The sequence below is a fragment of the Dermacentor variabilis genome, chromosome 4, assembly GCF_050947875.1.
Source record: "Dermacentor variabilis isolate Ectoservices chromosome 4, ASM5094787v1, whole genome shotgun sequence".
Lineage (NCBI taxonomy): Eukaryota > Metazoa > Arthropoda > Arachnida > Ixodida > Ixodidae > Dermacentor > Dermacentor variabilis.
Window position 1 is genome coordinate 28,386,133 of NC_134571.1, and position 22,268 is coordinate 28,408,400.

General features: G+C 46.9%; 1 protein-coding gene across 1 annotated transcript in view; it reads right to left on the minus strand.

The window, feature by feature from the left end:
• The window catches only part of LOC142578166 (anoctamin-7-like), a 94,247-nt gene that overhangs the window by 4,612 nt on the left and 67,367 nt on the right, over positions 1-22,268 (minus strand). The window contains exons 18-19 of the mRNA XM_075687566.1: positions 20,283-20,419; positions 970-1,050 (exon numbers count right to left, since the gene is read on the minus strand). Of these exons, the coding sequence (XP_075543681.1) occupies positions 970-1,050; positions 20,283-20,419 (218 nt within the window). The remainder of the gene's footprint in view (positions 1-969; positions 1,051-20,282; positions 20,420-22,268) is intronic.

Sequence of the window (22,268 nt, forward strand, 5' to 3'; positions counted from 1 at the left end):
CCAAGAAAAGTCCACCGCTGGAAATGGTTATGTTGGCTTCGCATTTACAGCCGTGATTTGGCTAAAAAAATAGGGGCAAAGACTTTCTGTTTCGCCTTCGTATAACGGCAAACGAATCATCGATAATCGTTACGTGAATATTTCCTTAATAAACGTCACAAACCTCTCTGCTTATCTGTAGCACTGATTTTTATGTCTGTTCACAGACCCCCCCGTATATAGAACAAGCTCTGCGATCCTTTACAAGTCAACATATTGAATAATCAAACAAATTTAGTTTGTTTCGCCAAACTGCAGTACTTTCTTTGCTTTTGGTCTAGTGCTTTTCAAATTCTAAGGTTGGCATGTCTGTATATAGAAAATACCCTAAGGATACGAACTTTCTTTCTGTCATCATATTCGCGGATGTAAGTTTCAGTAATATCACTAAAAAGATATTTAATCAAAATTTATAGTTATCTTTCAGCAGATTACGCGACCTATCTATACATGTGTTTGTGTGGCTAAAATATACCAAAGCCCGTATTATGTAAGGATTCTTGTAATTTTCTCATTCTTTTTGCCTTTTGTCATTTGCGTGCTCGAAGCTGTGCCCCGCTATCTCCGCGATTGGTCACTCAGCGGGGCGGATGATAGGAAATGAATACAAAAATTAAACGCATACGAAGAAATAAATGCGAGGACGAGACCCATTGTCACACAGTATGACCCCAGGTGCGAAGACACGAATTGCACAACGCTAAATAAACATGACCGGCCGATGTAGCAACGCACACTGAAGGCAACAAATGCTTCGGCGTCTTGCTTACTTTGCCTCTTGTGAATCAGGCGGGAGCTCCCACTTGTCTGCCTAATTGCACACAATAACCCGCACCCCCACAGTTTGATTAATGACCGGCTTTCTTCCTTGTTGTGTGCATAACGCGATCTACCATATAATGTCGCCTGTGCTCGTAATACGTTGCTCACCTTTGTTTTGGCGTTTTTCACAGCAGCAGGAGTGTCAGGAATGGCGAGGGTGAGGATAAACTTGACGCCGAACACGAGGTGCTGCGCAAATGCATATAATTTACAACAATTTGATTCGTTCATGCGGACGCGTTCCTCATCCTTCATTCAAAAAACAGTAAAGAGGAATGCTGTTAATCTCTATAATTGTACTGTGAAAGGAGGCTATGTGAGCCAGAAAAAAAAAAAAAACACGAACGAAAAATACCGGTGGCGCCGAAGCCTTAAGATCCTACTTTCAGTGTCGTCATAAATTTTGGCAGTGTCTCCTCCGATCATTGATGGTAAGTCATATAAAAGAAGCCATGCATTGCATCCTGAAAGAACACGAGACTGAAGATTTTTTCCGGCTCCAAAGCAGCCCAAATCAAGAAGATATAAATGTATTGAGTCACATATATACGTCACTCCACGTGCTACTGAACGTGTTGTCGCCGATTTACGCCATGAGTAAACGAATATATGTGCAGGTTCGTTTTCACGCAAGGAAGGTAAGCCTGTTACAATGTCGGTGCAGCCAATTCCAATCACTTTTCTGGAAAACGCTGGTGTGGTGCATATACGTCACTCCACGTGTTTTTGCCCGTGCTGACGCCTATTTATGCCATCTGTACACGAATATGTACAGGTTGGCTTTCGCGCAAAAAAAGCTAAGCCTATAGCCTGTTACAACGTCGGCGCAGAAATTTCCAATAACTTTATGGGAAAGCGCTGCTTCTGTGCGTAAACGTCACTCCACGTGTTCAAGCACGTGCTGATGCCTATTTATGCCACCTACAAACGAATATGTACAGGTTGGCTTTCGCGCAAGAAAAGGTAACCCTATAGCCTGTTACAACGTCGGCGCACAAATTTCCAATCACTTTACGGGAAAGCGCCGTTTCTGTGCGTAAACGTCGCTTCACGTGTTAAAGCACGTGCTGACGCCTATTTATGCCATCTATAAACGAATATGTACAGGTTGGCTTTCGCGCAAAACAAGGTAAGCCTATAGCCTGTTACAACGTCGGCGCAGAAATTTCCGATCACTTTACGGGAAAGCGCTGCTTCTCTGCGTAAACGTCACTCCAAGTGTTAAAGCACGTGCTGACGCCTATTTATGCCATCTATAAACGAATATGTACAGGTTGGCTTTCGCGCAAAAAAAGGTAAGCCTATAGCCTGTTACAACGTCGGCGCAGAAATTTCCGATCACTTTACGGGAAAGCGCTGCTTCTGTGCGTAAACGACACTCCACGTGTAAAAGCACGTGCTGACGCCTATTTATGCCATCTATAAACGAATATGTACAGGTTGGCTTTCTCGCAAAAAAAATAGGTAAGCCTATAGCCGGTTAGAATGTCGGCTCAGCCAATTCCACTCACTTTATGGGAACGCGCTGGAGTGGCGCATATACGTCATTCGACGTGCTACTGAACGAGCTGGCTCCTAGTTACGCCATCAATAAATGAATATATGCGCAGCTTGCTTTTTGCACAAGAAAAGGTAAGCCTATAGCCTGTTAAAATGTCGGCGCAGCCAATTCCCATCACTTTTCCAGAAAGCGCTGGCGCGGCGCATATACGGCACCTTACATGCTATTGAACTTGCTGGCGCCGATTTACGCCATCAATAAACGAATATATGCCCAGCTTGCATTTTGCACAAGAAAAGTAAGCCGATAGCCTGTTCAAATGTCGGCGCAGCAAATTCCCATCACTTTTCCAGAAAGCGCTGGCGCGGCGCATATACGTCACGTTACGTGCTATTGAGCTTGCTGGCGCCAATTTACGCCATCAATAAACGAATATATGCGCAGCTTGCTTTTTGCACAAGAAAAGTAAGCCTATAGCCTGTCAAAATGTCGCCGCAGCAAATTCCCATCACTTTTCCAGAAAGCGCTGGCGCGGCGCATATACGTCACCTTACATGCTATTGAACATGCTGGCGCCGATTTATACCATCAATAAACGAATATATGCGCAGGTTGCTTTTTGGACAAAAAAGGTAAGCCTATAGCCTGTTACAACGTCGGCGCAGAAATTTCCAATCACTTTACGGGAAAGTGCTGCTTCTGTGCGTAAACATCACTCCACGAGTTAAAGCAAGTGCTGACGCCTATTTCTGCCATCTATAAACGAATATGAACAGGTTGGTTTTCGCGCAAAAAAAGGTAAGCCTATAGCCTGTTACAACGTCGGCGCAGAAATTTCCAATCACTTTACGGGAAAGCGCTGCTTCTGTACGTAAAAGACACTCCACGTGTTAAAGTACGCGCTGACGCCTATTTATGCCATCTATAAACGAATATGTACAGGTTGGTTTTCGCACAAAAAAACGTAAGCCTATAGCCTGTTACAACGTCGGCGCAGAAATTTCCAATCACTTTACGGGAAAGCGCCGCTTCTGTGCATAAACGACACTCCACGTGTTAAAGCACAAGCTAACGCCTATTTCTACCATCTATAAACGAATATGTAGAGGTTGGCTTTCCCGCAAAAATAGGTAAGCCTATAGCCTGTAACAAAGTCGGCGCAGAAATTTCCAATCACTTTACGGGAAAGCGCTGCTTCTCTGCGTAAACGTCACTCCGCGTGTTAAAGCACGTGCTGACGCCTATTTATGCCATCTATAAACGAATATGTACAGGTTGGCTTTCGCGCAAAAAAAAAGGTAAGCCTATAGCCTGTTACAACGTAGGCGCAGAAATTTCCAATCACTTTAAGGGAAAGCGCTGCTTCTCTGCGTAAACGTCACTCCAAGTGTTAAAGCACGTGCTGACGCCTATTTATGCCATCTATAAACGACTATGTACAGGTTGGCTTTCCCGCAAGAAAAGGTAAGCCTATAGCCTGTAACAAAGTCGGCGCAGAAATTTCCGATCACTTTACGGGAAAGCGCTGCTTCTCTGCGTAAACGTCACTCCACGTGTTAAAGCACGTGCCGACGCCTATTTATGCCACCTATGAACGAATATGTACAGGCTGGCTTTCGCGCAAAAAAAAAAAAGGTAAGCCTATAGCCTGTTAGAATGTCGGCGCAGCCAATTCCACTCACTTTATGGGAACGCGCTGGAGTGGCGCATATACGTGATTCCACGTGCTACTGAACGAGCTGGCTGCTAGTTACGCCATCAATAAATGAATATATGCGCAGCTTGCTTTTTGCACAAGAAAAGGTAAGCCTATAGCCTGTTAAAATGTCGGCGCAGGCAATTCCATCACTTTTCCAGAAAGCGCTGACGCGGCGCATATACGTCACCTTACGTGCTATTGAACTTGCTGGGGCCGATTTACGCCATCAATAAACGAATATATGCCCAGCTTGCATTTTGCACAAGAAAAGTAAGCCGATAGCCTGTTCAAATGTCGGCAGAGCAAATTCCCATCACTTTTCCAGAAAGCGCTGGCGCGGCGCATATACGTCACGTTACGTGCTATTGAGCTTGCTGGCGCCAATTTACGCCATCAATAAACGAATATATGCCCAGCTTGCTTTTTGCACAAGAAAAGTAAGCCTATAGCCTGTTAAAATGTCGCCGCAGCAAATTCCCATCACTTTTCCAGAAAGCGCTGGCGCGGCGCATATACGGCACCTTACATGCTATTGAACTTGCTGGCGCCGATTTACACCATCAATAAACGAATATATGCGCAGGTTGCTTTTTGGACAAAAAAGGTAAGCCTATAGACTGTTACAACATCGGCGCAGAAATTTCCAATCACTTTACGGGAAAGCGCTGCTTCTGTACGTAAAAGACACTCCACGTGTTAAAGCACGTGCTGACGCCTATTTATGCCATCTATAAACGAATATGTACAGGTTGGCTTTCCCGCAAGAAAAGGTAAGCCTATAGCCTGTAAAAAAGTCGGCGCAGAAATTTCCAATCACTTTAAGGGAAAGCGCTGCTTCTCTGCGTAAACGTCACTCCAAGTGTTAAAGCACGTGCTGACGCCGATTTATGCCATCTATAAACGACTATGTACAGGTTGGCTTTCCCGCAAGGAAAGGTAAGCCTATAGCCTGTAACAAAGTCGGCGCAGAAATTTCCGATCACTTTACGGGAAAGCGCTGCTTCTCTGCGTAAACGTCACTCCACGTGTTAAAGCACGTGCCGAAGCCTATTTATGCCACCTATGAACGAATATGTACAGGTTGGCTTTCGCGCAAAAAAAAAAAATAGGTAAGCCTATAGCCTGTTAGAATGTCGGCGCAGCCAATTCCACTCACTTTATGGGAACGCGCTGGAGTGGCGCATATACGTGATTCCACGTGCTACTGAACGAGCTGGCTCCTAGTTACGCCATCAATAAATGAATATATGCGCAGCTTGCTTTTTGCACAAGAAAAGGTAAGCCTATAGCCTGTTAAAATGTCGGCGCAGGCAATTCCATCACTTTTCCAGAAAGCGCTGGCGCGGCGCATATACGTCACCTTACGTGCTATTGAACTTGCTGGCGCCGATTTACGCCATCAATAAACGAATATATGCCCAGCTTGCATTTTGCACAAGAAAAGTAAGCCGATAGCCTGTTCAAATGTCGGCGCAGCAAATTCCCATCACTTTTCCAGAAAGCGCTGGCGCGGCGCATATACGTCACGTTACGTGCTATTGAACTTGCTGGCGCCAATTTACGCCATCAATAAACGAATATATGCCCAGCTTGCTTTTTGCACAAGAAAAGTAAGCCTGTAGCCTGTTAAAATGTCGCCGCAGCAAATTCCCATCACTTTTCCAGAAAGCGCTGGCGCGGCGCATATACGGCACCTTACATGCTATTGAACTTGCTGGCGCCGATTTACACCATCAATAAACGAATATATGCGCAGGTTGCTTTTTGGACAAAAAAGGTAAGCCTATAGACTGTTACAACGTCGGCGCAGATATTTTCCAATCACTTTACGGGAAAGTGCTGCTTCTGTGCGTAAACGTCACTCCACGTGTTAAAGCAAGTGCTCACGCCTATTTCTGCCATCTATAAACGAATATGAACATGTTGGTTTTCGCGCAAAAAAAGGTAAGCCTATAGCCTGTTACAACGTCGGCGCAGAAATTTCCAATCACTTTACGGGAAAGCGCTACTTCTGTGCGTAAACGTCGCTTCACGTGTTAAAGCACGTGCTGACGCCTATTTATGCCATCTATAAACGAATATGTACAGGTCGGCTTTCGCGCAAAACAAGGTAAGCCTATAGCCTGTTACAACGTCGGCGCAGAAATTTCTGATCACTTTACGGGAAAGCGCTGCTTCTCTGCGTAAACGTCACTCCAAGTGTTAAAGCACGTGCTGACGCCTATTTATGCCATCTATAAACGAATATGTACAGGTTGGCTTCCGCGCAAAAAAAGGTAAGCCTATAGCCTGTTACAACGTCGGCGGAGAAATTTCCGATCACTTTACGGGAAAGCGCTGCTTCTGTGCGTACACGTCACTCCACGTGTTAAAGCACGTGCTGACGCCTATTTATGCGATCTATAAACGAATATGTACAGGTTGGCTTTCGCGCAAAAGAAAAGATAGGTAAGCCTATATCCGGTTAGAATGTCGGCGCAGCCAATTCCACTCACTTTATGGGAACGCGCTGGAGTGGCGCATATACGTCATTCCACGTGCTACTGAACGAGCTGGCTCCTAGTTACGCCATCAATAAATGAATATATGCGCAGCTTGCTTTTTGCACAAGAAAAGGTAAGCCTATAGCCTGTCAAAATGTCGGCGCAGGCAATTCGCATCACTTTTCCAGAAAGCGCTGGCGCGGCGCATATACGTCACCTTACGTGCTATTGAACTTGCTGGCGCCGATTTACGCCATAAATAAACGAATATATGCCCAGCTTGCATTTTGCACAAGAAAAGTAAGCCGATAGCCTGTTCAAATATCGGCGCAGCAAATTCCCATCACTTTTCCAGAAAGCGCTGGCACGGCGCATATACGTCACGTTACGTGCTATTGAGCTTGCTGGCGCCAATTTACGCCATCAATAAATGAATATATGCGCAGCTTGCTTTTTGCACAAGAAAAATAAGCCTATAGCCTGTAAAAATGTCGCCGCAGCAAATTCCCATCACTTTTCTAGAAAGCGCTGGCGCGGCGCATATACGTCACCTTACATGCTATTGAACTTGCTGGCGCCGATTTACACCATCAATAAACGAATATATGCGCAGGTTGCTTTTTGGACAAAAAAGGTAAGCCTATAGCCTGTTACAACGTCGGCGCAGAAATTTCCAATCACTTTACGGCAAAGCGCTGCTTCTGTACGTAAAACACACTCCACGTGTTAAAGCACGTGCTCACGCCTATTTCTGCCATCTATAAACGAATATGAACATGTTGGTTTTCGCGCAAAAAAAGGTAAGCCTATAGCCTGTTACAACGTCGGCGCAGAAATTTCCAATCACTTTACGGGAAAGCGCTACTTCTGTGCGTAAACGTCGCTTCACGTGTTAAAGCACGTGCTGACGCCTATTTATGCCATCTATAAACGAATATGTACAGGTTGGCTTTCGCGCAAAACAAGGTAAGCCAATAGCCTGTTACAACGTCGGCGCAGAAATTTCTGATCACTTTACGGGAAAGCGCTGCTTCTCTGCGTAAACGTCACTCCAAGTGTTAAAGCACGTGCTGACGCCTATTTATGCCATATATAAACGAATATGTACAGGTTGGCTTCCGCGCAAAAAAAGGTAAGCCTATAGCCTGTTACAACGTCGGCGGAGAAATTTCCGATCACTTTACGGGAAAGCGCTGCTTCTGTGCGTACACGTCACTCCACGTGTTAAAACACGTGCTGACGCCTATTTATGTCATCTATAAACGAATATCTAGAGGTTGGCTTTCCCGCAAGAAAAGGTAAGCCTATAGCCTGTAAAAAAGTCGGCGCAGAAATTTCCAATCACTTTACGGGAAAGCGCTGCTTCTCTGCGTAAACGTCACTCCATGTGTTAAAGCACGTGCTGACGCCTATTTATGCCATCTATAAACGAATATGTACAGGTTGGCTTTCCCGCAAGAAGAGGTAAGCCTATAGCCTGTCACAACGCAGGCGCAGAAATTTCCAATCTACGGGAAAGCGCTGCTTCTGTGCGTAAACGACACTCCACGTGTTAAAGCACGTGCTGACGCCTATTTATGCGATCTATAAACGAATATGTACAGGTTGGCTTTCGCGCAAAAGAAAAGATAGGTAAGCCTATATCCGGTTAGAATGTCGGCGCAGCCAATTCCACTCACTTTATGGGAACGCGCTGGAGTGGCGCATATACGTCATTCCACGTGCTACTGAACGAGCTGGCTCCTAGTTACGCCATCAATAAATGAATATATGCGCAGCTTGCTTTTTGCACAAGAAAAGGTAAGCCTATAGCCTGTCAAAATGTCGGCGCAGGCAATTCGCATCACTTTTCCAGAAAGCGCTGACGCGGCGCATATACGTCACCTTACGTGCTATTGAACTTGCTGGCGCCGATTTACGCCATAAATAAACGAATATATGCCCAGCATGCATTTTGCACAAGAAAAGTAAGCCGATAGCCTGTTCAAATATCGGCGCAGCAAATTCCCATCACTTTTCCAGAAAGCGCTGGCACGGCGCATATACGTCACGTTACGTGCTATTGAGCTTGCTGGCGCCAATTTACGCCATCAATAAATGAATATATGCGCAGCTTGCTTTTTGCACAAGAAAAGTAAGCCTATAGCCTGTTAAAATGTCGCCGCAGCAAATTCCCATCACTTTTCTAGAAAGCGCTGGCGCGGCGCATATACGTCACCTTACATGCTATTGAACTTGCTGGCGCCGATTTACACCATCAATAAACGAATATATGCGCAGGTTGCTTTTTGGACAAAAAAGGTAAGCCTATAGCCTGTTACAACGTCGGCGCAGAAATTTCCAATCACTTTACGGCAAAGCGCTGCTTCTGTACGTAAAACACACTCCACGTGTTAAAGCACGTGCTGACGCCTATTTATGCCATCTATAAACGAATATGTACAGGTTGGTTTTCGCACAAAAAAACGTAAGCCTATAGCCGGTTACAACGTCGGCGCAGAAATTTCCAATCACTTTACGGGAAAGCGCCGCTTGTGTGCATAAACGACACTCCACGTGTTAAAGCATGAGCTAACGCCTATTTCTGCCATCTATAAACGAATATGTAGAGGTTGGCTTTCCCGCAAAAAAAGGTAAGCCTATAGCCTGTAACAAAGTCGGCGCAGAAATTTCCAATCACTTTACGGGAAAGCGCTGCTTGTCTGCGTAAACGTCACTCCAAGTGTTAAAGCACGTGCTGGCGCCTATTTATGCCATCTATAAACGAATATGTAGAGGTTGGCTTTCCCACAAGAAAAGGTAAGCCTATAGCCTGTAACAAAGTCGGCGCAGAAATTTCCGATCACTTTACGGGAAAGCGCTGCTATACTGCGTAAACGTCACTCCAAGTGTTAAAGCACGTGCTGACGCCTATTTATGCCATCTATAAACGAATATGTACAGGTTGGCTTTCCCGCAAGAAAAGGTAAGCCTATAGCCTGTAACAAAGTCGGCGCAGAAATTTCCAATCACTTTATGGGAAAGCGCTGCTTCTCTGCGTAAACGTCACTCCAACTGTTAAAGCACGTGCTGACGCCTATTTATGCCATCTATAAACGAATATGTACAGGTTGGCTTTCGCGAAAAAAAAAGAAAGGTAAGCCTATAGCCTGTTACAACGTAGGCGCAGAAATTTCCAATCACTTTAAGGGAAAGCGCTGCTTCTCTGCGTAAACGTCACTCCAAGTGTTAAAGCACGTGCTGACGCCTATTTATGCCATCTATAAACGAATATGTACAGGTTGGCTTTCGCGCAAAAAAAAAAGGTAAGCCTATAGCCTGTAACAATGTCGGCGCAGAAATTTCCAATCACTTTATGGGAAAGCGCTGCTTCTCTGCGTAAACGTCACTCCAAGTGTTAAAGCACGTGCTGACGCCTATTTATGCCATCTATAAACGAATATGTACAGGTTGGCTTTCGCGAAAAAAAAAGAAAGGTAAGCCTATAGCCTGATACAACGTAGGCGCAGAAATTTCCAATCACTTTAAGGGAAAGCGCTGCTTCTCTGCGTAAACGTCACTCCAACTGTTAAAGCACGTGCTGACGCCTATTTATGCCATCTATAAACGAATATGTACAGGTTGGCTTTCGCGAAAAAAAAAGAAAGGTAAGCCTATAGCCTGTTACAACGTAGGCGCAGAAATTTCCAATCACTTTAAGGGAAAGCGCTGCTTCTCTGCGTAAACGTCACTCCAAGTGTTAAAGCACGTGCTGACGCCTATTTATGCCATCTATAAACGAATATGTACAGGTTGGCTTTCGCGCAAAAAAAAAGGTAAGCCTATAGCCTGTAACAAAGTCGGCGCAGAAATTTCCAATCACTTTATGGGAAAGCGCTGCTTCTCTGCGTAAACGTCACTCCAACTGTTAAAGCACGTGCTGACGCCTATTTATGCCATCTATAAACGAATATGTACAGGTTGGCTTTCGCGAAAAAAAAAGAAAGGTAAGCCTATAGCCTGTTACAACGTAGGCGCAGAAATTTCCAATCACTTTAAGGGAAAGCGCTGCTTCTCTGCGTAAACGTCACTCCAACTGTTAAAGCACGTGCTGACGCCTATTTATGCCATCTATAAACGAATATGTACAGGTTGGCTTTCGCGAAAAAAAAAGAAAGGTAAGCCTATAGCCTGTAACAAAGTCGGCGCAGAAATTTCCAATCACTTTATGGGAAAGCGCTGCTTCTCTGCGTAAACGTCACTCCAAGTGTTAAAGCACGTGCTGACGCCTATTTATGCCATCTATAAACGAATATGTACAGGTTGGCTTTCGCGCAAAAAAAAAAGGTAAGCCTATAGCCTGTTACAACGTAGGCGCAGAAATTTCCAATCACTTTAAGGGAAAGCGCTGCTTCTGTGCGTAAACGACACTCCACGTGTTAAAGCACGTGCCGACGCCTATTTATGCCACCTATAAACGAATATGTACAGGTTGGCTTTCGCGCAAAAAAAAAGATAGGTAAGCCTATAGCCTGTTAGAATGTCGGCGCAGCCAATTCCACTCACTTTATGGGAACGCGCTGGAGTGGCGCATATACGTCATTTCACGTGCTACTGAATCAGCTGGCTCCTAGTTACGCCATCAATAAATGAATATATGCGCAGCTTGCTTTTTGCACAAGAAAAGGTAAGCCTATAGCCTGTCAAAATGTCGGCGCAGGCAATTCCCATCACTTTTCCAGAAAGCGCTGGCGCGGCGCATATACGGCACCTTACATGCTATTGAACTTGCTGGCGCCGATTTACACCATCAATAAACGAATATATGCTCAGGTTGCTTTTTGGACAAAAAAAGGTAAGCCTATAGCCTGTTACAACGTCGGCGCAGATATTTTCCAATCACTTTATGGGAAAGTGCTGCTTCTGTGCGTAAACGTCACTCCACGTGTTAAAGCAAGTGCTGACGCCTATTTCTGCCATCTATAAATGAATATGAACAGGTTGGTTTTCACGCAAAAGAAGGTAAGCCTATAGCCTGTTACAACGTCGGCGGAGAAATTTCCAATCACTTTACGGGAAAGAGCTGCTTCTGTACGTAAACGTCACTCCACGTGTTAAAGCACGTGCTGAGGCCTATTTATGCCACCTATAAACGAATATGTGCAGGTCAATTGGCATTCGCACAAAAAAGTAAGCCTATAGCCTGTTAGAATGTCGGCGTAGCCAATTCCAGTCACTTTATGGGAACGCGCTGGAGTGGCGCATATACGTCATTCCACGTGCTACTGAACGAGCTGGCTCCTAGTTACGCCATCAATAAATGAATATATGCGCAGCTTGCTTTTTGCACAAGAAAAGGTAAGCCTATAGCCTGTTAAAGTGTCGGCGCAGACAATTCCCATCACTTTTCAAGAAAGTGCTTGCGTGTCGCATATACGTCACCTTACGTGCTATAGAACTTGCTGGCGCCGATTTACGCCATCAATAAACGAATATATGCCCAGCTTGCTTTTTCACACGAAAAGTGAGCCTATAGCCTGTTAAAATGTCGGATTTAACAGGGATAAGCGGGCTAGTTGGTGGTCGTTATTGGAATGCATCAAGTAACCACATAAAAACAAGGGACAAAGAAGGAACACACAGTTGTTGTTGAACATGTTGAAGTTCCGCGCCTGTCCTGTGTGTTGCTTCTTTGTCCCTTGTTTTTGTGCGGTTACATGATGCATTCCAATAAAATGTCGGAGCAGCAAATTCCGATCACTTTTCCAGAAAGCGCTGGCGCTGCGCATATACGTCACCTTACATGCTATTGAACTTGCTGGCGCCGATTTACACCATCAATAAACGAATATATGCGCAGGTTGCTTTTTGCACAAAAAAGGTAAGCCTATAGCCTGTTACAACGTCGGCGCAGAAATTTCCAATCACTTTACGGGAAAGTGTTGCCTCTATGAGTAAACGTCACTGCACGTGTAAAAGCACGTGCTGACGCCTATTTATACCATCTATAAACGAATATGTACAGGTTGGCTTTCGCGCAAAAAAAAGGTAAGCCTATAGGCTGTTACAACGTCGGCGCAGAAATTTCCAATCACTTTACGGAAAAGCGCTGCTTCTGTGCGTAAACGTCACTCCACGTGTTAAAGCATGTGTTGAAGCCTATTTATGCCATCTATAAACGAATATGTACAGGTTGGCTTTCGCGCAAAAAGAAAAAGGTAAGCCTATAGCCTGTTACAACGTGGGCGCAAAAATTTCCGATCCCTTTACGGGAAAGCGCTGCTTCTGTGCGTAAACGTCACTCCACGTTTTAAAGCACGTGCTGACGCCTATTTATACCACCTATAAAGGAATATGTACAGGTTGGCTTTCACGCAAGAAAAGGTAAGCCTATAGCCTGTTAGAACGTCGGCGCAGAAATTTCCAATCACTTTACGTGAAAGCGCTGCTTCTGCGCGTAAACGTCACTCCACGTATTAAAGCACGTGCTGACGCCTATTTATGCCATCTATAAACGAATATGTACAGGTTGGCTTTCGCGGAAAAAAGGTAATGCTATAGCCTGTCAGAATGTCGGCGCAGCCAATTCCACTCACTTTATGGGAACGCGCTGGAGTGGCGCATAGACGTCATTCCACGTGCCACTGAATGAGCTGGCTACTAGTTACGCCATCAATAAAGAAATGTATGCGCAGCTTCCTTTTTGCACAAGAAAAGGTAAGCCTATAGCCTGTTAAAATGTCGGCGCAGCCAATTCCCATCACTTTTCCAGAAAGCGCTGGCGCGGCGCATATACGTCACCTTACATGCTATTGAACTTGCTGGCCCCGATTTACACCCTCAAGAAACGAATATATGCGCAGGTTGCTTTCTGCACAAAAAAGGTAAGCCTATAGCCTGTTAGAATGTCGGCGCAGTCAATTCCACTTACTTTATGGGAACGCGCTGGAGTGGCGCATATACGTCATTCCACGTGCTACTGAACGCGCTGGCTCCTAGTTTTGCCATCAATAAACGAATATTAATAAAGGGAAAATCAGACATCCGCCCATTCGTAGCAAGTGCTACAAAGGAAATACATCCGGGTTCCTCGAAAGAAAAGCCTCAGAGTTGAAGAAAAATTCGTCCTGGTACGGAACTCGAACCCGGGACCACCGCCTTTCTGGGACTGCTGTTCTACCATCTTAGCTAACCAGGCGGCTAGCCGATGGCAGGGCGAAGTCGAATTTGTCGACAACACATGAAGCAAAGTGCTACAAAGGAAACCCATATGGGTTCCTCCAAAAGAAAAGCCTCAGAGTTGAAGAAAAATTCGTCCTGGTCCGGGACTCGAACACGGGACCACCGCCTTTCCGAGGCAGCCTTACTTGCGAACGGCTGGATGTCTGATTTTCCGTTTATTAATTACTTCTCCCCCGCTTCCGGGCTTCCGCATAACTACTACGTCAAACACTTGCCTTTGCTTCGTGTTTTGTCGACACATTCGACTTCGCCCTGCCATCTGCTAGCCCGCGTGGTTAGCTGAGATGGTAGAACGGCTGTCCCGCAGAGGCGGTGGTTCTGGGTTCGAGTCCCGGACCAGGACGAATTTTTCTTCAACTCTACGGCTTTTCTTTCGAGGAACCCGTATGGGTTTCGTTTGTAGCACTTGCTACGAACGGGTGGATGTCTGATTTTTCCTTTATTAATCACTTCTCCCCACCTTGCGGGCTTCCGCAGAACTACTACGTCCATAAACGAATATATGCCCAGCTTGCTTTTTGCACAAGAAAAGTAAGCCTATAGCCTGTCAGAATGTCGGCGCAGCCAATTCTACTCACTTTATGGGAACGCGCTGGAGTGGCGCATAGACGTCATTCCACGTGCTACTCAATGAGCTGGCTCCTAATTACGCCATCAATAAACAAATATATGCGCAGCTTCCTTTTTGCACAAGAAAAGGTAAGCCTATAGCCTGTTAAAATGTCGGCGCAGCCAATTCCCATCACTTTTCCAGAAAGCGCTGGCGCGGCGCATATACGTCACTTTACATGCTATTGAACTTGCTGGCGCCGATTTACACCTTCAAGAAACGAATATATGCGCAGCTTGCTTTTTGCACAAGAAAGGTAAGCCTATAGCTTGTTAAAATGTCGGCGCAGCCAATTCCCATCACTTTTCCAGAAAGCGCTGGCGCGGCGCGTATACGTCTCTCCACGTGCTATTGCACGCGCTGACGCCGATTTACACCATGAATAAATGAATATGCGCAGGTTGGCATACGCGCAAGAAAAGGTGAGCCTTAAGCTTGTGACAACGTCGGCGCATCATTTTCCAATCACTTTACGGGAAAGCGCTGGTTTGGTGCGTATACTTCACCTCACGTGCTACTGAACGTGCTGGCACCGATTTACGCCAACGATAAACGAATATATGCACAGGTTGCTTTTTGCACAAGAAAGATAAGCCTACATCTTTCTATAATGTCGGCACAGCCAATTCAAATCACTTTTTCGGAATCCACTGGTGCGGCGCGTATATATGCGTCCGTCCACGTGTTATTGCACGGGATGACGCCGATTTACGCCATGAATAAATGAATATGCGCAGGTTGGTTTTCGTGCAAAAAAGGTAAACCTGTAGCCTGTTACGATGTTGGCGCAACTAGTTCCAATCACCTTCTGGGAAAGCTCTGGTTTGGCGCATATACATCAGAGTGTTGACGTCACACTGACGCGACGACACTGAGGATTCGGTGCGGAAGGCAAGGAAAGTAAGTTCGGCCTTCATTTTTTTCAATTACAAACATTTGTACACCTGTGCATCAAATAAAGGAAAATAGAGTTCAGAAAGAATAAGAGCCTTAGCTGATTTAGTGTCCCTCTTGAGTGACCATTAACAAAAGAGTCCTAAATGAAGGTATGTGTACCGTGCACGACCTCCCAAGTAACGTCTTGGATTATTGAACGAGAAGAAAGGAAACCGAGGGCCCAATTCTTATTAGTCATATCATAAGAAGCGAACAAGCAACGACACCATGGAAAACATACGTGAAATTAAATGTACTTATAATTGAATCAAAGAAATGATAAGTTAATAGAAATGAAAGTGGACGAAAAAAATCAACTGGCCGCAGGTGGGGCCCGAACCCACGTTTTCGCGTTGCGCGTGCCACGATTTTACCAACAGAGCTAACGCGGCGCCGATTTCCCGTCTACTTTTTGTGGGGTATTTACGCTTATCTACTGGGACTAACCCAAGGAGTGTTAGCCAGCGCTACACCTTGCGGCTTTGAAGCCAAATGTGAAAATGTGGAAACCCACACATGCTACCTAAAGGCATCAATGCAGCCGGATTCCAGGCCTCGCAGCAAGTCTTCGAATGCTTTCAACTACGCGCGCTCGCTTTCATCTTTACCTGTGCTCGTGCGCTCGGTTACGCCGAGATACACCTAGGCACGCCGACGCTCAACGCAGCAATGGCCACCTAAGAGCTGCGCTCTATAAAATTAATTTCATCGACAATTAATATACTCAATGAAGCGAATTTTGAGCGCATGCAGCTGTTTAGGTGTTAAGAATTCGCGAGATATTGTGGCAAATAATTTGATATTGAAGGACAAGGTGCTCTCGGCGGCGGCGCTCAGACTGTGGTCGGGATCTGGCAGCTTGCTTAGCACCAGCGGCAGACGAAGCCTTTCCACCGGTTGGGTCGCTCGTTGTTCATTAAAAAAAAAGCGTGAACACGGGAAGCGACGGCGGCGCTGCAGGCGAAGTGGCTCATGGCCAGTGGGCCACTCCAGCGCTTTAAAAAATTAAGTTACAGGGTTTTACGTGACGAAACCACGATCTGGTTATGAGGCACGCCGTAGTGGGGGACTCCGGACCACCTGGGGTTCTTTGACGTGTACCTAAATCTAAGTACACGGGTGTTTCCGCGTTTCGCCCCCATCGAAATGCGGCCGCCGTGGCTGGGATTCGATCCCGCGACCTCTTGGTCAGCAGCCCAGCACGATAGCCACTGAGCAACCACGGCGGGTGCCAGCGTATTCGTTCCGCGCTGGCCGCATGCCTGGTGGCCGCTGGCACTCCCCTCTCCTCCTCAGCATTTCGCCATCCCCTCTTCCGCTTTCCGTCTCATGGTTTCGCTGAACCCTACTCTCCGCCTTCCTCCTCGCGCCTCTTCGCTCACGCCGCTTTTTTTCATTTGCTCTCATCTTTCGCTGTGCTCGTCCGCTCGGTTACAAGTGACGCCGATGCTCACCGCAGGAACGAGCGCCTAAGAACTGCGCTCTGAAATTGCACGACCAAAAATGCTGCATCGATTGGGAAACTTTAGACGACAGCGACGAATTCTTTCAAAGGGTCGCAGATGAAATTTGGACTTACGAATACGACAGCGAAAGGAAGACACAAAGCAAGAAGTCGAAAAAGTAAGATGAGCCAGGGCCAAATGAACTATTTAGCACAACTAACTGCGAGGACATCCCTAGAATAGTGGTTATTGTGACGTCTCGACAGCTGTGCGCGCGCACGTCACCAGAGACCTACTTGCACGCTCTAATTTAGATAAGTGACGTTTCTATACTTCGTATCTCTCACAACTTGCAGTTTCGTGCACACTGTGAGGCCCCCGCTCGCGCACGCTCAGATGAACACAACTCGAGTTTTCCGTTGTACACCTGCAAAGTTGGTGAAGTCCGCCTATACCGATATAAAGAAATGCGTGACCGATGGTGAAATGGAACCTCTATCTTTCAGAACTGCAGCCCAGTGCCCTAACCATTAAGCAGGAGACACACGGTACGATTCGGCGTCCAATCCGACGTGCGATGCTGAATGCTCCGGCATGCGGCATACGACGATTCGGGGCGCACGGTGCGTGAATCCGAAAGATCGAGCGGCACGTAAGCTCCGCCCATATCCAGCCCCCCCAGCTTGACTTCATATCCACGTTGAGAAACGCAATATAAGAGACTCTGCACAACACTGCTTCGCTTTACGCGAACACTGTAAATAAAATTAAATAAAGAACACTTCACGACGGCGCGTTGTCCACTGACAACTCCGCTAACAGCCAGCGATAGGGCCGGTAGGTCTAGCTAGGCAGACGCCGAGGCCGACGGCGCTTACGATCCAACCCGAGCTCGTCGAAGAGCGCTTATGTTTGCCAAAACAATTAACACTGTACACTTAAGTCGCCCGTAATTAAATACAAATGGTTTCCTCGACGCATTCGTTGCGAAGGGCAAACGTGGAAGCGAAGCGAGCAGCCTCGCTCAGACGGTCGGTGTGTGATGTCTGCCCACGAAATGCCCTCGCGTCGGGGCTCCCGACCTCGCCAGTAGCTTAGTGCTAGTGTAATAGGCACTGCTATGCATAACAGGCACACGTTCGAGATAAATTTTACTGAACTCGTAACTATTTCGCGTCGGAAACAAATTGCAGCAGGCAAGGAAAAAAAAAACAAAAAGACTGCGAGAAACCGGCCAGCCAGCGCCGACTCCTTGGAGGGAACGTCAGAGAACGTCACATGCCAGCCGCTCTGTCATTGGCTGAGGCCACGCGACGGTGCGGTTGTCGGACGCGTCGGAAGACAAAAATCTGCCCGGTTCGTCGCACGCCGGACGTCCGATCCGGCGCTTCGGCACGGCAAAACACCTCGATTCCGGCTGCCGTTCCGGCGCGTCGGACGCCGGATCGGACACCGAATCGTACCGTGTGTCTCCCGCTTTATAGTCCACGATCGAGCGCATGCTTCTTTCGTACCAAATTCGCTCTTTGACAGGTCTGGCGCATGTCACGTGGCATTTTCTCGCATTCTTTCCTCATGACAACTATACCTTTGAGACGCTGTGTTAGACTGCACTGCCTTCGGGGTTGGTTAAATACTTTTCGTCAGACGGATTCCTGCCAAGTGGTTGAGGTCCGCCTATCTGTACCTGAAGGTCAAACTGTCAATGCAGCTTTTTACTTGGTGGCTTTGAAGCGTCTGAAAGATCGCGTGCGCCGCGTGCGACTAAATTTGTTTAGAGAGGGGGCGCTGAATTCTCCACTATTAAAACTCTGCATTAATAGTGCGTGAGTTTTTTGCGCGGCATTCCGTCAGTGTGCTGGAACACCCTTCCTACTCACGGGACTCAGCCCCCTGCCACTTTTTTTGTGTTCCCAAAGTGCAAACATGTGCTCCGGGAATCACATTTCGGGGATGTAAAGACAATTCAAAAGGAAGTTACACCGTTTCTAAAGCACTGAACAGAAAAGGACTTGCAAGGGTGCTTCCAGCAATGGAAGAAGAGATGGAACCAGTGAGTGAGTGTATCTAATGGGGAGTATTTTACGGTGATCACATTATTATATATTAAAAATTGCGAAAAAAAATTCATGCGAGAGCATCAAATGGCCGGTTGAGCGAAAAAGCCGGCGTCTGTAGCAGCGAAACGGCACCTAAATTTCCACTGGCTGCGACGCCACGTCACGAGCACGCCTCGACGGAGCAGATCGGGCGAATCAGAACACTCGCTGGGGCGATGGCGCGCCAGGTGTTGGGTGAAGGGAAAGGGCATCGCCGCGACGCCACGTCACCAGTGCGCCTCGACGGAGCAAACACGGTGACCCGACCGCGCGGGGCGAGACGGGTCGTCAGCGAGGCAGCCGCATGACGCGCGCGTGCGGGTGCCACCATCTGGCTTTCGGAAGCCGGCACGCGGTCAGTATCTCTCTCTCCCACCCCCACTGGGCTTAGCTGCCGCGCACGCCTGCCGGCCTTGGTTGTAGCTGCTGCTTCATCGGTCTCTTATCGCGCAGGACGTCGGTGGCATGCGGCTTCCTTGATTTCTCAGCAATGTCGTCCACATGATTCCGTTCTACAGCCAACATGCTAACGTAGAAACTGTGCAAAAAAAAAAGAACAATAACCTGCACCAATGTAATCGTCGAACTCTATAACATATCCCGCAGCAAGTGAGTCAGATAACTTTATTTGCAATGCGGTGATTGGGAAGCCCGGGTCGTTAGGTGGGCACTGGGAATTGTTGCTCCCGTACGGACTCGATGGCTCGCTGGACAGCCCAAAGTTGATCTTGGAGTTCTCAGCTGAGCAGCGCGGCCGACCACCGCGCCCGTAGATTTTCCGGGGAGATTGCCATTTTATCTTGATATATTTTACGTCCCCACAACACGTGTTGGCTCTAGCACACATGCATAGCTAGCATATATCGTTCTCGTATATCTCGGGGTAGAAAGTCTTTAATTGCACGGGGCTCGTATAGGTAATTGCTTCCAAGCAACAAACTTAGCTCTGTTCAGTTTAGTGTGAGGCGGTGGTAATATTCGCCTCCGGTTTTGATACAACTTTATAATATCGCTAAATCTCGTTGATCTGTCTTTTTCTCTCCTGATCTCCTCCTGCGCGTTCTCCTGACCGATGAAAGTCACTCCTTGCTCAGCTCGGCGAGTAAGACTTCGAGACTCGTGTACACAGATTTAGTCGCACGTTTAAAGATGAAAAAAAAAAAACCAAGCCTTTCAATACGGCGTCGCTCATAATCCACTGTGCAGTTTCGGGCCGTAAAACCATACAATTCAATTTTTTTTTAATTATCATTAAAAGCTTCTTACGCTGTTCGCGGAGTGACAGCGCAATACAAGTTCCTAACACACCAACGACGAGTAGTAGACAAATGAACTATACGGGCCTTTCGGTTCAAGTTCCACTGCGTAGCGATTTTTGGGAAGCATGTTGTATCTCCTATTGAAGTCTTTGTCCTTTCACCACTGACCTCGAATGCGATGACGAAGATGAACCGCCTGTAGTCGCTCTTGAGGTTCCTTCCGAAGGTGGAGGTGAATGCTATGAGGAACGCGTTGCTGACGACACCGCAAACATTGATGAAGCCAAACAGATGGAACCACATACCTGCGAGTGCGTGAGATTCAATTGCATTCAAGTATATGCTGAAATTACGATAAGCAGTTCATATGCGTAATTTTTGCCACGATGTTATAACGCGATAGCGTTAATGGTCCCGTGCAGCAGAAAATCCGGTGTCGGAGTCGGCGTCGGGCGACGGCGTCCCCGTGAGCAAAAATTTTCCTATATATTTAGGTATATGTGTATGCCACACCTTGCTATGTCATGCGGTATATGCGGGTTATATAGCCATACCATTTTATCGCTAAAGTTACTCATACCTTGTCTCACATTCTTGACAAATCATATCATAAGAAGCCAACAAACAATGACACCAAGGACAACATAGGAAAAATTGCTTGCACTTACTAATTGAATTAAAGAAATGATAAATTATCGAAAGTTAACGCGGATGAAAAAACAGCTTAGCGCAGGAGGGGAACGATTCCACGTCTTCGCATTACGCGTGCGATGCTCTACCAATTGAACTACCGCGGCGCCGTTTTCCCATCTACTTTTTTGGGCATTTATTTTTTACTACTAGAACCTTGGGAGTGTTAGCCAGCGTCAACACTCGCATACCTGGGCGGCGGATGTGGAAGATTACGTTCTCGTGACGCCTGCGGCAGAAAGGATGTTCCACATCAGCCGCCAAAGTCTGTGAGTGTTGGCGCTGGCTAAAACTCCCAAGGTTGTAGTAGTAAAAACATAAATACCCAAGAAAGTAGATCGGAAAACGGCGCCACGGTAGCTCAATTGGCAGAGCACCGCACGCGTAATGCGAAGACGTGGAATCGTTCCCCTCCTGCGCTAAGTTGTTTTTAACAGCAGAGCTGTTTAAGCTTGTAGTTCCGCCGTGGAGCGTTACCAGAAAACTCAGCCCAACTGTGCTCCGCCTCGCGTTGCCTAGGAATCACCTGCGAAATCACCGAGCCACGTAACCTCCTCTCACCCCACGAGCATATGGCGGAGTCGCGACGTCACAGGCGGGTAAAAGCTCGGAACAGCCGGCACGGTGACAGACTTCTCGCCTCCTCTACTCCGTGCGTACGTGCTGCTGCGATGGGAACCCCGAAGGAACTCCGGACGCCCGAAGAATAAGCGGCTTACCAAAAAGAGCGCCGTACTGCCAAGCGAGAAGCGATGCGTCGCCGCCGAGCTGATCCGGGACACCGCGCCGAAGCTGCGGCTGAGAAGAGGCGACGCCGAATCGAGGATCCCGAGTTCCAGCCCAGGGAACGCGAGAGTCAGCGCCTGAACGTTCTATGTCACCGAGAAAGCGATTCCGGCCTGCGACTGCTCGAAAACTTCCAGTGTAAAGCCCGTCGAGACAACAACTTAGCAAAACCTAGCGTAACCTCACAAGACCTACAAGCAACTTAGGCAAGCCACGTAAAAGCTGGGTGATCACAAGCTCCGCTGTTGACTCCTGCCTTGCACCACTAGTGCAAGCTGCGCACGTTCTTTTTTTCATCCACTTTCATTTCCATTAATTTTTTTCATTTCTTTAATTCAATTGGGTAAGTACAAGTAATTTCCCCTATGTTGCCCTTGGTGTCATTGTTTGTTGGCTTCTTATATGATTGATAAAAATTGGGCCCCTCGGTTAACCCCCTTTCTTCTCATTCTTGACAAAGTTATTTCTCAGAATTTTGATAATGCCAGCCCAAGAACAAACGTCATGAAACAAAACACCGACAGCAGATGCCTTTTGTGTTAAATCACCTCAGACTAAAATATTAATAGTGCGAAACAATAACAGATACCTGAAAATGATGTAATTTCTTCGGCGTGGCTGTGTACTACTTCCGGGATCGGCCTTCGTGCATAGCGTTCGCAGCCAGCGTTTCCCGGT